Raw genomic sequence first — 16,948 nt, forward strand, 5'->3', positions numbered from 1 at the left:
TAAACTGAACTGGCAAGTAAGTAATACAAACTTGGGCAAATCCATTCTTGGGAAGGGGGAAATGCCATCTCTGGTGCAAAGATCATAGAATGTTAGAGCGGGAAGGCTTCCTTCAGGTCATTTAGTCCAACCCTCTCATTTTATAGAGCAGGAGATCGGACACCCAAACAGGTGGAGGAAGCTGCCCACTGTCACAGAGAGCACAGCAGAGAGCAGAATTAAGATTCAAACTCAGGACTTCTAGCCTTAAATCCAGTGGTCTTTCCTCTATGTTATATTGGGTGCCCAGGGACTTAACTGTCAGTTGACCCCCAAGCCCTCACATTTCAAGGTGTTTTAGGACTAAAAATCAGCTTCTTATAAAAAGGTTGGCAACTCTTACTCTAAAGCAGAGTCCCAGGGTTAAATGTTATTTGGATTTAACTTAAATTCCTTTCACAAGATTTCTCCTGAATCGATAATCTTTTTCTGAATTAGAATCATTTTATAAAAGGCATGATGCTTTATATAAGACCATGTACTCAGATCAGATGAGAAGGAGGAAGAAAAAGATGATTGGTTTACAATGAAATTCTTAGAAAGAGAAACACAGTGGAGCCCAAGAAAAGACAATGTCAGCACCAAAGAAGCCTTCTGGTTTGCTAGGCTTTATTAGCCATGAATCCTCTTGATAAGTGGTTCCTCTGGTTCCTCCAGGCAAACACTTATTTGTGGATGTCAAACTCTCAGATTCGAGCATTGGACTCATCCTTCTACCCCTCTCTTTGCTGGTCCTGTGCACCTGTTTGATCTTGATGGTCAAGGTCCTGAACTCTATGCTCAAGGGACACGTTGCTGCTGTGATTAAGAAGACGATCAACACAGGTAGGCATTTTACCTGCCCTGAGACTTTCTGTGGGTGGAGTCCTTGTGAAAAAAAGACTCCAGCCAGCTCTCTTTCCATTATGCTCGCTGAGGTCCACATCTGATCTCACCTTCCTGGAAGCAAGGACTCTAGATGACTCAGGCCTCCACTAGGATTTTCTACTTGTGATCGACAATTCTGGAAGTACAAGTTGTCTCCTTTATTTTGAATTGGTATTCTTGTGCTGAGAATGTTCCTGAGCCCAAAAGAGGGCTCATTGCTCTGATATTGTGTCCAGTATAAGAAAGAACTGGCCCTGGAGGGTCTGGTTTAGCTGTATAGAGAGATCTAGGGAAAGAGGAGTTAGCTTTTACCATATTTCCCACACACAGACCTTTCACAAGACTGTAGTGAGACCATTCCCCTTGGGACACTAAGAATAGGAATGATAATGATAAGAAGAGAGGCAGCATGATATAGTACATAGAGAGCTGACCTAGAAGCCAGGAAAATCTGAGTTCAAATCTCACTTTTGACATATACTGGTTGTGTAACCAAGTCACTTAACCTCTTAAGAGTTTTAGGCAACCCTTTAGGACTATGTTACAGAGAATCTACCAGCATGCATTGAGAGAGTTTGCTCACCAGAACACTCCCTATACCAAAGAAATCACAGGAAAGTCCCTTTCCCCATCCCTAGTAAACTCTATAGAGCTCTAAAGTTTGCAGATCCTGTACAGACATCAATGCATTTAATCTTCAAACCAGCTCTGTGAGGCAGCCACATGGGTATCATTATCTGTATTTGAAAGCTGTTAAATGATCTGTCCAGGGTGACAATACTCAAGGTGGAATTTGACCTAGATCTTTCTGATGCCCAAGTCCATCCTTCTTGGTCAGACTCTTACTAGCTACGTAATCTTGAACAAGTTAAAGAACCCACATGGGTCTTGTGATACAACAGAAAAATAGAGCATTAGATCTGGAGTCAAAGGTCCTAGATTGAAATGCTGCCTCTGCTATGTGCCTTTGGGCCAGTAAATGGAGGTCTCTGGTCCTCCAGTTCTCCCTGTATAAATGAAGGGGGTTGGACAAGGTGATATAAAGTCTCTTCCATCTCTAAATTTGAAGAGCCCATGATCTTCTAATTAAAAAAAAAGAATATGTTAAAAAAAAAAGTTACACATGTACTGTTCCTGATAAGGGCACTGTAAATAATAAAGAGTTGTAGAAATTTGACTGTCATCATTAGTTGACTAGGAAAGATAGTGCCAAGCTGCTACATATCCCTGCTGCCTCATATACAACCACAGAAGCAGGAATGTTGGAGGAAGAGGAAGGAAGATTATAGCAAAGTAGTGGGCAAAGCATGGCTATGGTGGCCATTATAAAATAATAAATGTTATAAAATATAAAAATAATAAAAGTTATTATTAGAGAAAAAGGGGGTATAGAGGCTGAGCATACAAGACGCCACAGTGATTAGAATGCTGGCCTGGGAGTCAGGAATATATGAGTTCAAATACTGACTCAGACACTTATTATCTGTGTGGCCCTAGGCAGGTCACTTAACCTCTCTTAGTTTACTCACTTTTCTACCTCCCAAGGTTGCTATGAGGACCAAATGAGATGTTTGCAAAGTGTGTAGCACAGTGTCTGGCATACGGGAGGCACTTAATAGATGCTTAATTCTCTCTCCTCCCTGCCCCAACCCCACCAAGCAGAGAATTGACAACCTCTAGCAATTCCTATTGATTCTTTTTTTTGGGGGGGGGGCTATTTTCCACATGTAACATCTTGGGGAAGCCTGGGATAATTCCCAATAAACTCTTTTAGGCCTCAGCTTCACTTCATCTTCCACTGCACCTGATCTCACCCCTTCCCTAGCTGGGTTGTTGTGAATTAAGATACTGAAGGAACTTAGAGAGAGTGAGTTACTCAAACCCCCTACTTCCACCTGAACTGTTATAAGCAAGTAAGTTGAGATGCAGACCTGGGGCACTTTGAGTTGATCTGAGGACCCAGATATGGAAACAATGGGGAATGGGAATGAGTATTTATATTAAGCTTACTATGTGCTAGGCACTGTGTTAAGTGCTTCTTACAAACATTGTCATTTGTGCAAAGAAAAGTAAAATAAAAGTCGTTTTTAGAACATTGGCTGAGAGCCACTGATGAAAGCCCCCCCCCCCAACTCCCCACCTCCTCCCTGGGAACCTCTTGTTGACTGCTTTTAATTGCCTTAGAAACTGTTTCTGCTAGAAGATTTGGAATATGTTTTTAGTAAAATGACTATTTCAGAATGGATCTTGGAGTGATCTGTTGCATCAGATATTAAATTGTCCTATAGACCAGGACATTTGTAGAAATGGTGCCTTTTTCTTCTCCTGTTTCCCAGATTTCCCCTTTCCTTTTGCCTGGCTGACAGGCTACCTTGCCATTCTAGTTGGAGCTGGGATTACATTTCTCGTGCAGAGTAGCTCTGTGTTCACCTCTACAATTACTCCTCTGGTTGGTAAGTCCTCTCTTCCTCCCCCTTCCCTTTTCACATGCCCATATCTCCATTTTTACATGTGATCCTACCATGCTCAGTCATTCCCACCCAGGACTGAATCCAATGTTTCTTTTGTTCCCTTAGGCATCGGTGTGATCAGCCTTGAGAGAGCTTATCCTTTAACCTTGGGCTCCAACATTGGTACCACCACCACTGCCATCCTGGCTGCATTAGCTAGCCCTGGAAATACTTTGCAATATGCAGTCCAGGTCAGGATGCACAACTGTGACTCATTACTTCTTTCCATTAAGCTCTCTATTCTTAGCTTACTACTAAATCCTTCAAATGAACACCTTGGCTTCTTTCTTATCAGATGCTTCATATCACAAAGGGACATTTATTACTGCTGAGATCTTACTTGCCTCAGAATGGTGACCTGTGGGTTAGAAAACTATTCCCTAGCTATTGTTCTCAGAAGCTGAACTTCCTAAATAATGACCAGATACCTCCAGCTTGTGTCTGTAATAAACAAATTAGGATGGTGAACAGTATCTTCCCACCCTCTACCTTAACCCCTGCCCCCCACATAATATGATTGAAAAAGGTATAGATTACATCCTTCTTTTTGCCCTTCTATCAGTCAGAAAAGGTGTTATGGTAGCAAGAACTTGTGACTTTGATGTCAGAAGACCTAAGTTTGAATCCCACCTCTGTTACTTGCTAGGTGACTGGTATAGATCCATGTTTTGTGTTTAGAGGAGGGAGAGGTGACTGTTGGTTTCATGGGGGAAAGAGAAGCCTCTTCCTTGAAGGATACTGAGGATCTGTTTGGGCAGAGAGCAGAAGGAAAAGTATGAGAGGGAGAAGGATGTGAACAAAGGTCCCAGGGATATGTCCAGTGAACAAGCATCTCTGAAGAACCAGTTTCACTGGAATGGATGATAATGGTCCCAGGGGCAGTACTAACATGAATGATGATAACAGGACTGTTGTAGACACCGTCTCCTTTAAGCAGCAGGAGGTAATGCTGAAAAAGGCAGATGAGGATCAAGTTCTAGAGGGCCTTGAAAGCTGAACCAAGGATTTTGGTTTTTGTCCTTCAAACACTGGGAAGGCAACAGGTATTGGATTTAAGGGTAGGTGTCATCAGAATTTTGATTTGGGAAATGTATATGTGTGTGTGTGTGTGTGGTCAAGAGACCAGCCAGGAGGAGGCTTTTGGAATAGGCCTAGAGATGGAAGGGCTTTCAGAAATCATCCAGTTCAATTCCCCCTTATTTTATAGATGAGAAAATAGTACTTGAAAAGCAGCATTATTTTCCACCATAGTACAAAGTCCAGGTCACAAAAATGAAGATCTGGTGATGTCATCAGGAATGGAAAGGAGGGAATGAATACAAGAGATACTGCAGAAAGACTTAGAGAGTCATCCCTTCGAAGGCAAGAGAGAGGGAGGGGTCAAGGTTGAGATTGGCAGCCTAGACAAGGACAGGATGGTGGTGCCCTGAACATTCTCCAGTGTGAATATTGCCTCACTAGCCACCTGTCTTCTCCTCTTCCTCCTCTCCCTTCTGTAGCAAGGGAGGCTGGTATGTGGGCAGGCCAGGCAATGCCTGGGTAGGAGAAAGGTGACAAAGGAATATGGGTGGCAGGGTGAGGAGTAGAACTCGATTCAAAGCATGATAAGACAATGAAATTAATTTTGTAAAACAATTTCAAAATTGATTTTGAAAAGAATTATAATAAAAATCTCGCTGATTCTGGAATGCAATAATTTCTTTTTTATTAATTTCATTGCTTTTTAACTCACTGGTACCTAATTCCATTTGGAACAATGTTTTTAATTAAGTAAATTGTTTTTGAAACTCAGCAGAAGTGGCTTAAATTATCAACTTAGCTTTGTTTGTACGCCAGGACTCAAGCTCTTCATTGCATTCAGTTCCTTCCTGTGTGCCCATTTGCAAAGAGGCCCATTTTCACAGGATTTAAGAGTTGGAAGGGATCTTTGAGATCATGTAGTCATCCTTTTGTAGATAAGAATTTTGCTGAAGGTCAAGGCCATGCAGATAGTAAGTGGCAGAACCAAAATTCAGAAGAGCAGAATGTAAGCTTATTGGGGGCAGGTACTTTTCCTTTCTGTGTCCCCAGCACCTAGCACAGTGTTTTGCAGATAGGAGGCACTTAATAAATGCTTGTTGACTTAAATTGTAGCTAGGTCTTCAGACTCCCATATGCATTGTTCTTTTCATGACATCGTAATGAGTATTCTTATTTGTAGAGTGCATTAAAGTTTCCAAAGTACTTGACATAATGATCTCCTTGGATCTTCACAATAATTCAGTGAATGAAGAGCTCTATTGCTGTGTTCTCAGATGAGCAAAGTGAGGCTTCTAACCCAAGTCTTCTGACTTTAGGTCCAGTGCTCTCTAGGTCACACTTAACATAACATCCAGCCATCTCCTGCTGCTCTATATTCTTGCAAAACTGAACAGACTGGACTAGATGCCTCTGGTGTTCCTGGCTCTTAAATTTAAGAACCCATGATGAAAATACTTGTGATGATAGTTTCTGTCACACCATTGAGCTTTCCTTCCCTTCTCATCACCACCTGCCTCCTGATTTCCCTTCCCTCTCCCTGACTGATTCCACGTGTGTGCTAGAGGAGTTTTCATCTTGTCTAATCCTTTTGATTTCAGATTGCCCTGTGCCATTTCTTCTTCAACATATCCGGGGTGCTTCTGTGGTACCCGGTGCCATGCATGCGCCTGCCGATCCATCTTGCCAGGGGCCTGGGAAATATCACAGCCACCTACCGTTGGTTTGCTATCTTCTACCTAGTCTCCTGCTTTTTCCTGTTTCCATTGATAGTGTTTGGCCTTGCCCTGGCAGGTTGGGCCATGTTGGTGGGTGTTGGAGTACCCATCCTATTGATGATTATCATATTAATGTCAATGTGGGCCTTTGAGGTCCACCACATACTGCCCCTGTGGATGCACTCCCTAGAGCCCTGGGATAACCTGATAACTCGTTTAATGGACAAATCCTGCTGGGGAGGTTGCTGCTACTATGTAGGCATTTGTTGCAGGGTGGTGTTCCTGCCCTGGAAATGGTACTTTTGTGAGTGCTGGAAACTGAAGAGAGATGACGAAAAGGCCAAGGAAGTCCCTGTCAATGTCACTGAGCAGTCTGAAAACACTGAAGTCATAACTGACAAGTCCCAGACTTCAGCCCAAACACAAGACAAAATCAGAGAAACGAAGATCTCTCAAAGCAGCATAGCTTTATAGCGGTACAGTAAATGATAGGGGAAGAGAAAAGATGGATTATTTCTTGTTCTACCTGCCCTTCCTCCCTTGAAGTATGGGAAGGGTAGGGGCACATGGTTAGCTATCCATTGGAAAAGTGGAGTCCCAGACATTTGCTATTCCTACCCCTTACCCTAGAACCCAAATCATTGGCAGGTAGGGCTGACTCAGTATTGGCAGAAACAGTGATCAAAGCACCATCCTTACTAGGGCCACAATTCTCTCTCATGTGATTTCTGGCTCTCTGAAATGCCTGGGACAAGAACCATGGGATTTTTGCAAGATGAATCCTGACTAGGCCAATTACTTATACTCTCTGCAGAAACACTAGAGCCACTGACCAACAGGATGTGTTTTAAAGCCCTAAACAATTTTCAGAAGGAAAGAATTCCGTTGCTCAAATATACATAGTTACACTTTTATTTTTAAATAAGTGTGAGTTTGGTTGCTAAGGCACGTGGCTCTTCCCAGGAAAGACCTGACTGTAAATAGGAAATCAGTACTTCCCTGGCCCTACAAAGCTGGGAGGCAGGGCAGGCCTGGGTGAGAAGATGCCAGCCAGTGACATACACCACCCAGCCCAGTCTTAGTAAGCCGCATGTCCCTCCGTTCCCTGCCATATGGAGACTTGCAGGAAGGGGAAGGTTAAGGACTATGTTTTATCTACAGCAAACCATGTGGATACCCTTCCCATGCCCAGGAGAAACTGCTGGTGGTCAGCAGCATGCGCTGGTTAGTTAGGTAGGCTTGGGCTGCCTCCATAGGCTGATGACCATGATGCCCAGTACCAAAGATAAATTCTAGTGAGGTAGAATTACTGTGTATGCTCATGCCCCCTCTTTCCTGACCTTACTGTCTCCACAGTTTCTCTTGGGCAGTCTATAACCTGACCAAAGCCAGGCAATTTCTAGAACATTGAAAAGGTATTTCTAAAGGATAGTAATTTAATTAAGAAGCAAAAAAGGTCACCGATGTGCTTTTGGATTTCTTCCTATTGGAGGGATACGAAGGTGGGAATGTTCCCAGGGCAGTTAGCACTTTAGTTGCTAATTGGTCAGCAGCTTCTTTCTAAGCAGCAGCTTCGACTTCTGCCATGAGTCGCTTTCAATCTGGGATATGCCAGAAAGCCAGCTTCATAAAGGTCAGAGCTAAGAACTGGTCCCACTCTGATAGTCTAAGTGCCTCAGATGTCATGAGGAGGTTGGGCAGGTTATGGTTAGAAAAGATCAGTTCCTCTGTCCATCTTAGGCCATTGCCAGTCTCTCAAACTCTGGCTGTGGGAATTGGCCTTGATATTTTGTGGGCTAAGCTTTTTCTTCTGCTAACCCCAGTTAGTGGTTTGTGAGTCATGTCATGAAGTTTGTTTTGCCCTCAGATGGAGGGGGAACAGAATAAACTGAGCTGACTGCAGGATCAGAGGACCATCTTCAGAGGTCCTTCCCACCTTGGACCTTCCATGAGGCACCAGTGGACCAGCCACCTAGCCTTTTAAGGGGGGGGGGGGGGGTGAAGGATTCTGAGGTGAATGGTCTTGCTGTGAGCTCTTCTTTCTGGGTCCTTGCATCTCTCTGTCCCTTTTACAGAAAGGAAAACCTCCTAGACCCATTGAGAGGAGGTAGGGTGGTAGGTGGCCATGCCCTAGGTAGAATGTGGATTTCAAAAGCATGACCCTCCTCAGACAGACCATCTATATTTTCTATATCCTCAAAGGATGATAGTCTGGCTAGACAAAAAGCACCTTGTTTTAAGATAACTTGTTAAAGACTAATCTGGAACTTCTTTCCAGATTTTCTTTCATTTGCCAGGAATGAGTTTTGTCCATTTCCATCTCCTGTCCTCTTTGGCCCTTAAACTGCTGCTTCTTAAAAGAGGCTAATTGGTGAGCATGTGACTGGAAAGGCTTGAGCTGAGCGTAAGCCAGAAGGTTGAATGGACCAGTCAGCCTTGGTCCCAAAGCCCCTTTTGATGTATGTTATGTGTATGTGCACGTGGGTGGGGTCAGGGAGGCTGTACCTAGCAGCTCAGATGCCTTCTCCTTGCCTTTCATGGGCCCTTCTTCTAAGAGAGAAGAATCTTCACTTGCCTTTCTACCAGCCACATACATCACTTTTCCTCTAACACACCCTCTCTAATACTCCCACCTCATCCCACTTAACTAGGCTCTACCAACAATTTCCCAGCTCCAAACAGTATGTAGCAAAGGGGAATATAAGATGAGGAAGAAGAACAACTAGCCCATTTCCCAACTCCCAGATCATTTGGAGGCTTATCTTGACCTTCTACTATGTATATAACCTTTCTCAGACAGATACCAATATAGTCTGTATGTATAGTCACTGAATTGTACAGTTGTATCCTAAGTTATATAGTAAACAACCTGTATGATTCTGGTTTTATACTGCTCACCCTTGAAAACAAAAAGTGTTTAACTGCAAAATATCTTTATATATATATATGTATGTGTGTATATATATATATATATATCTATATCTAACATAAGTAAGAACATTTGTATATTTTGTAGTATCTTTTAAACTTCTCCATACCACACTGTAAATACAGATATTAAGCACCTAATTGATCCCCTTTGCACTTCATATACTTTTTTCTAGATGGATTATTCATGTAACATATATACATGGTGTGTTTTTCCATATTTTTGGAAAGGAAGAAACAATAAAAGATATTAAACCCAAAGGGGATGCATTTTTGAAGGCAAGGGAATGAGTTACTTTGGTTTCCTCTAACATTTTCTCCTTGTCCTTAAAAACTCTTTAATATGCTGTTTGTTTATATGTGCCCTTCCCCTTGGTGCCCCCTCCCAAATTAGCAAAAATAAGCATCTGATCAGGTATGTTGCCTGATCTGTTCAAGAATCCAAGCCAGAGCTGGGGTCCATTATCCAGCAAGACCCTTTCTTAAGTATATCATTACGTTTCCTTATTCTAGTTCCTGGGTCTGGAAGCTTGAATTAATCTACAGAATTGTTGTAGAAGGCATCTTTTGTTGTGCCTTTCTTTCTAATTGAATAGAGACAGAGAAAGAACTGATAAATAGAAGTATGCCTGGCATAGTTGTGTGTGTGTGTGTGTGTGTGTATGTGTGTGTGTGTGTGTGTGTACATGTATCTGTGTCTAATGGTGGCCTCTAGTTCAGGGTGGGGAAGGAGGGGGGAAGACAGCTTGGAACTTAAAAACAACAACAAAAAGACTCAGGCCAGAGAGCTGCCATCAGCATAACCAGAGAGTATGGAGATGTCATCTAATTAGTCAGTACCCTGAGAAGCATCAGGGGGTTGATTTCAGAATGGAGGTGGGGTCTGACAGATGAGGGGTCAGAGGATTCAAGGCCCTTGGAAACTCTCCTAATTGCTTAGGTGAGGCAGGCCATTCTGTTGCAATATGCACTAATTAATATAGTGGAGTACATTATTAAGTATTAACTTTGGCATCAGAAGATAAGTTTGTGAATAAGTCACACTCCCAGTCTAGCCTGGGTGGCTGGCTCTTGTACAACATGGGGAACATAAATTATGTGTCAGGACAAAAATGATGCCCTCTTATTTGGCTGGGCTAATCAAAGATGCTCAAAGGTTCTCTGGTGCTAGCTCTGTTTGTGCTTGAGATCCTTCTTGCCCCTTGACAGAGGGCATCTCCCCTTTGGTTAGCACCATTCCTTCATGGCTGCTCAGCTGTGGGGTGGTAGAAAGTTCTAAACTTGGAGTCAGGAAACAACATACCTAGTATTTCTCCCTCCTATCTCCCTAGGGTTATCTTAAGAAAAGAATGAGAAAGGGCTTCCCAAGTCTTTAAAATGTTATGTAAATACCAACTCTGGCAAATGCTAAGCCCCTAAGGCTCTCTCCTCCCAGAGATTTAGTGAGATGGGGCACATAGAATAATCAACTGGAGTTAGCAATACTCAGCCATATGAGGGAAGCAGAGAGACTTTAGCTTTAGGAGGAGATGGCTTGAGGAAGAATAGGAACTTGGAAAGTGGAGCCCAAAAGAACCCAGAGAACTGACTGTAGGTTGTGAAAGTCAAGAAGATAGTCCTGGCAATCTGAGAATGCTGGGTTAGCAAGCACGGCCACTTCCACCAGAGTCTACTGATTTCTCAGCTTGCCAGGGATACAAGACCTTGGATTCCAGACTGTCTGAACAGAGTGTGAAAGTAGTCATCTTATATCAGGAGCCACCTTGGCTTATTATACTTTTAAGTTAATTTTCCTTTAAATAGTTTGTTTCCTCAGTGGTGGTTTAGGGCTTCAGAACCAACTTTTCAGGCAACCAGTAGTTATTGTACCAACAGGGACAAGATGATACTTCTAAAAGTAACTAGAGGGGGGCGGCTAGGTGGCACAGTGGATAGAGCACCGGCCCTGAAGTCAGGAGGATCTGAGTTCAAATCCAGCCTCAGATCAAACACTTGACACTTACCAGCTGTGTGACCCTGGGCAAGTCACTTAACCCCAATTGCCTAAAAAAAAATAAAAAATAAAAGTTACTAGGCAAATACTTGCCCTTGAGGAATTTATAGTTTCAAGAGAGACACAAAATCGAGAGCTCTTAAAGGACATACAGAATAGTGGACAAAGGGAAGCCTTCAAGGAAAGGAAGGGAACATCTAGAGCTTAGAACATGGAGAAGTTAGGTCTTCGAAGAACTACCTTGAAATGACTAGAAAATCTGATTATCTTGAAATACCTGGGAGGAAAGGAGGACCAATGGGCTTTTGGCACCAACCTAACAGGCCCAGAGTCACATGGAATAAAAGTCAAACAGAGTGAAGGGGCCAGAGAAATGATCCCTATAATCCTAGTTGGGGAGAAGGGCAAGACAGATGAAATACAAAGGTGACTGTCAGGAATGATCTCCTGATTATTAACCTAGAGTTCAAATTCCTCAAAAGCCAAAACTCACAATCAGCTGATTATCAAAGGAGCAGGTGCCATTAGCCTAGCTCTTTTTCCATGAAGAGTTTATCTGTGGTGCTTTGCTCAGATACAGTGTGCATGAGTATGTCAGCATTCTCTGAGGCCCCCAATCGTTCCTCCTTGGAATGGGCTGCTCCAGCCCTATGGATGAATGAAAAAGTATTTGTTAAAGACCATGTGCCAAGCATTGTGCTAAACTCTGAAGATACCAATAGAAAATGAAGACATTCCTTCAAGGTGCTTCCATTCCATTGGTGAGAACCCACCAATAGGAGTGGGGTGGCTGGGAAGGGGGGGGCTTTGATTTGGAAAGTTTACTGGGACGGTGAGTGAAGCAATATTGGCCCACTCTTTTCAGAAAAAAAGAAATGGTTGATATGATTATGATTCCAGGACTAGAATGATGTGAGGGGCAAAGGTGGAGGGTCTGGAAGGGTATTGGCCAGGAGCACTATAAAGAAGATGGAAAGCAATAGAATGAATCCCTATGCAGGACAGAGCCACATTTTCAAGAACTTGATTTGTCCACATTAAAAAACAAAACTGAAAGGGGCAGCTAGGTGGTGAAGTGGATAGAGCACTGGCCCTAGAGCCAGGAGGACCTGAGTTCAGATCTGACCTCAGACACTTGATACTAGCTGTATGATCCTGGGCAAGTCACTTAACCCCAATTGCCTCACCAAAAACAAAAAAACTAAAGTGAGCTGGATCAGAATTCTCTGAGCTCTCTTATAATGCAAGAGAGGACTTAGTAGTGACCCAATCATTTTCTTCAAGGATTTGAACCAGAATTATTTGTTCAGATTGGCTCCAGAGGTTAGAACATGAAGCAATGCATGGAAATGTCAAAGAATCAGATTTTATCATGATGAAAGGAAAAACTTGTCAACAAGTAGAGATGTCCAAAAGTAGAATGACTTACCTCTGGAGACAGTGGGTCCCTTCCTCCAAAGAGATATATTCAAGTGATGACCAGATGACTGCTTGGGGATTGCTGTTCAGAAAGGTATTGGACTAGATAATACTAACAATAACAACCAATATTTAATATGAGATATTATGGCACAGTGGCTAGAGTACTGAGTATGGAATTAGGAAGACAGGTTCAAATCCAACTCCAGGCACTTTTTAGCTGTGTGACTCCAGGTAATTAATGTAACCTTTCTGGCCTTGTTTCTCTCATTCATGAAAAGGAGACAATTGGGCTCAATCACTTCTAAGGTCACTTACAACCTTAAATCTATAATCCTATATAGATCTTCATAGTTTTCAAAGCAGTTTCTGTATATTCTTATTTGATAATCACAATCGATCTGTGGGGAAGGTACTACAGGAATGGTTAGCCACATATTACAGATGGGGACAATAAGATACAGAGAAGTTAGGTGACTGGGATCATGAAACTATTATCAGTGACAGAATTTGAACCCAGTTCTTAATCCAAGTTCATTGCTCTATCCACTCCAGGTTCAAAGTCTCTCTCAAGTCTAAGATTCTGTGCTATGTCAACTGAATTCTTTTATCAATAAACGATTATTAAGTGCAACCCTATGAAAACAAAAATGAAATCATTTTCCTCAAGGGGCTTGTATTATCTTGAGGGTATACAAGAAGATACAAAATAAAAACTTATTTTGGGGAGTGGGTACTATCAATGAGGGGTGGGAGGAGTAAGGAAAGGCCTTTGAGGCAGCATTTGAGCTGAACTTTGAAGGGAACAAGGGATACTAAAAGTGGAAGGTGCCCAGGCACTTAGAAGCATTTAACAAATGTTTGTTGATTGATTGAATGATTGATTCTTCCTCTTTGATATACTAACCTGGCCCAGCAGGCTCTCTAGTTTCCCTCCTCTCTTGGCACCCCCACATTCCCAATTACTCAGTCCAGTCCCAAAATCCTTGGGTTTAATTTTATTGTTGTTATGTCTTTTGAATTGGTTGGTTAGGATATCTGTTTCCCTGGAGGTACTTCATTCAAATTCCCCATTGGTTTTTTCCAACTGTAGGTGAGCATATCTTCCTCTTGGCAAGTTGTTCCTAAAATGCCAAACAGCTTTCTTATATGTTCCCTAGAGAAATGGGCTAGTACTGTGTCTTTGGGTACCTAGTCTTTGAAGAGACTGGGTACCCAAAGACACAGTACTAGCCCATTTCTGTCTTCCTAGGTAGAAGGACAGAAGGAAAAAGCTGGTTGAATCAACAAACTTCCAGGAAATAGGGGATAAAAAAGAATATTATCCCAATTTCCCCTTTCTCTAGGTGCAGTGGAAAATCTGCAGGAGTGTAGGAAAGAGTGTCCAATTGTCCTTTAAATCACCTTAATTCTTTAAAGATGCCAGCGTTCCACAGTTAAAAAGATCTTACAGAGATGGATGGAAGACCTCCTCTTGGTTTTTATTGTTGTTGTTTTAAATCAATGGCATGAAGTGATTTTCCTAAGGCACAGGTATAACCTTGTCACCTTGCCCCCCCCAATTAATAATAATAAAAACCAAAATTTCTATGTTGCTTTAAGGTTTTCAAAGTACTTTATATACATTATCACATTTGATCCTAAAAACAATCCAGATGGAAACGTGCTATTATTATCCCCACTTTACAGATGAGGAAACTGAGACAGACAAAGGTAAATTTCTCAGGGTCACACAACTAGTAAGTATGTGAGACATGATTCAAATTCAGGTTTTCCTGATTCAAATTCAGGTTTTCCTGACTCCAAGTCCAGCACTCTATCCATTATGACATCTAGCATTCAGAATAATAAAATAATAAATTCCAGTAGCTGCCTAATACAAACAGGCTCAAAAGAAACCTTTTGGTTCTTAAGTCATCAAAATCTAGTGGCTTCCTACTTTTCCAATTTTTTTTGTAATTTGTTCCCTCCATATACTCTACAGTTCTGTTATACCATTCCTTTCACACAAACCTGTCTCTTAACCTCTTGCTTTTTCGTTGGCTATCCCTTGTCTCTGGAACGCTCTCTCTCTTCATCTCCATCTCAGGGCTTCCTTTCTCACTTTCCCAGACTGCTAGTACCTTCCCACTGACATTGCCTCCCCATTTACACTGTGTATATCTTGTATTCACATACCTATTTGCAATGCTACCTCCCCCATTAGAATCCCTAGTTAGAAATGTGAGCTTCTTGAGACTAGGGACCATGTTTTAGCCTTTCTTTGTACCCCTAGCTCTTGGCCTGGTACTTGGCACATAGTAAGGGGGGGAGGAGGAGGAGGAAGGGGGGGGAAGGAAGAGGAGGGAGAAGGAGGAGGGAGGAGGGGGAATGGGGGAGAGGAAGGGGGGGGAAGCGGGAGGAGGAAGACTAACATTTACATAGCACTTACTATGTGACAAGTGCACTGTGCTGAATACAATCATTATCTCATTTGATCCTCACAACAATTTTGGGAGGTGAGTGCTATTATTATCCCCATTTTACAGTTAAGGAAACTGAAGCAAACAGAAGTTAAGTGACTCACCCAGCACTACACAGCTAGTGGGTGTGTGAGGCCAGATCTGGATTTAGGTCTTTCTGACTCCAGCCCCAGGGGTCTATCTATTGCAGGCATCACGTGCCTTTAAGGGACAGAGTGTTAATAACTGAAGTGGGAGGGAAGGAACAGGAATGGGACCCAATAGGAAAGTATTTATATAGGAGTTGGCACCTGAGCTTTGCTTTGAAGGAAGCCAGAGATTGTACAAGAGGTAATTCGGGAGAGAGTGCATCATAGACCTAGAAGACCACTGATGCCAAGGCAGAGGATTATTGAGTGTTGCGAATGCACAGTAATCAACAGGTCAACTTGACTGGACCAGACAGTGAGTGGAGGGGCGCATTATGAAATGACTAGATAGAGAAAATAGGTCATTGGAAGCCTTTAAAAACAGGGAGTTTGTATTCAATATTGAGACAATAGGGAGCCATTGAAGATTTTTGAGTGGGCAGGGGTGTCAGATCAAATGCTTTAAAAAAAAATTTAGTGGCCTTTTGTTTTATGTCACCTACATTTCCCATTGTATCCCTCATCCTTTACCAACCAAAGAGTCAATTCTTTGTTACCTTGTAATAATAATAACAAAGAATTTAAAAAAGAGAGGAAGAAAAACAGCTGAGCAAAACTAATGAACATTTAAAAAAAAAGGCTACTAGTTATTATATTCATTCTATACTCATAGTCCCTCATCTCTATGAAGACTTGGGAGAAGTGCCTTCCCCCGTCTGTTGTTTGGGGCCCAACTTGGTTACAAACATTTTCCAGCTTTCCATTTTGATGGTTTTATTGCTGTTCTTTCCAAGCATATTGTGGCAATCATTGGATATAATGTTTCCACCTTCTACCTCACTTTACACCAGTTCATTCAGGTTTTCCCAGACTTCCCTGTATTCATAATAGTCATTGTTCTTATAGCACCATATTATTCCATAAATGCTTTTTTGTGGTCAACAAATAAGCACAATGCCATCTTGTATTCCCTGTTCCTTCTAGCTCTCCCCCATGCATGGTCTATGGCCAGCAGTACTCAATGAGTCTTTGTTCAGCTGGGTTCTTGTCTCTACTCTGCCATTTGGCTCCTTCCTGTGAGTTGCCATTTATAATAAAAATGATAATGAAATGATATAGAGATGTAAACTATTATTATTTCCATTCTACCATGTCATCTCTCACTAAATGCAGGGTGTCCCAAAAATCTTAGTGCAGTTTTAAGCTTTAATATCTTAAAGCTAAAGGGGGCTATTCAAGTTAAAAACTGCACTAGACTTTTGGGACACCCGGTATTCTATAACCAAGCAAGATCAATTCCATTAGCTTTTGCCCATGTTTGTACAATAGTGGTGAGTTTTGGGATTCCAAAGCCTTTTCAAGATGAGCAGAACTTCTGTCTTTAATCCTTACAGGCACCCAGTCCACCATTAACATTGGTGGTAGGGCCATTATCATCAAATCCATGGGTAGCAAGTTATTATTATGAGACCTACAGCAAAGCCTGGTATTGGGGCAATCTATTTAACTAAACAGTTGTGGAAGTTTGAAAAAATCACTCTGCTTTCTTGGACCTCATTTACAAGATGGTTATATTGAAGAGTTCCTTCCATGGTGCTTTCTAGTCCTGTCATTTTCTCTGAGATGGAAAGTTTTGGAGTGGGTGAAAGGAAGGGGATAAGTTCTTATTGGCCCCATAATTCCATTGCACCAAGCCCAGAGTGAGCCAACAACTACATTTCCCATGACAGCATGACAATGCACTACTTACCAAATGACTGAAAATGCTTGGTATTGGGGGCTGAGTGGGGAGAAGAGAAATTAGTTAAAGGTCTTAAGTTATCAGTGCATCCCTTCCAACCAAGAATTTATAGCTCCTTTCAAATGA

The 16,948-nt window shown here is 42.1% G+C and overlaps 1 protein-coding gene across 1 annotated transcript in view; it reads left to right on the forward strand.

Moving 5' to 3' along the window:
• Positions 1–6,625, forward strand: part of LOC114023786 (sodium-dependent phosphate transport protein 2B-like) — a 43,727-nt gene extending 37,102 nt beyond the window's left edge. The window contains exons 8-11 of the mRNA XM_027836614.1: positions 697–864; positions 3,243–3,359; positions 3,483–3,607; positions 6,035–6,625. Coding sequence (XP_027692415.1) covers positions 697–864; positions 3,243–3,359; positions 3,483–3,607; positions 6,035–6,625 — 1,001 coding nt within the window. The remainder of the gene's footprint in view (positions 1–696; positions 865–3,242; positions 3,360–3,482; positions 3,608–6,034) is intronic.
• Positions 6,626–16,948: the final 10,323 nt, after the last annotated feature.

Source organism: Vombatus ursinus, unplaced genomic scaffold (assembly GCF_900497805.2).
Source record: "Vombatus ursinus unplaced genomic scaffold, bare-nosed wombat genome assembly UNPS02014818.1, whole genome shotgun sequence".
Taxonomy (NCBI): domain Eukaryota; kingdom Metazoa; phylum Chordata; class Mammalia; order Diprotodontia; family Vombatidae; genus Vombatus; species Vombatus ursinus.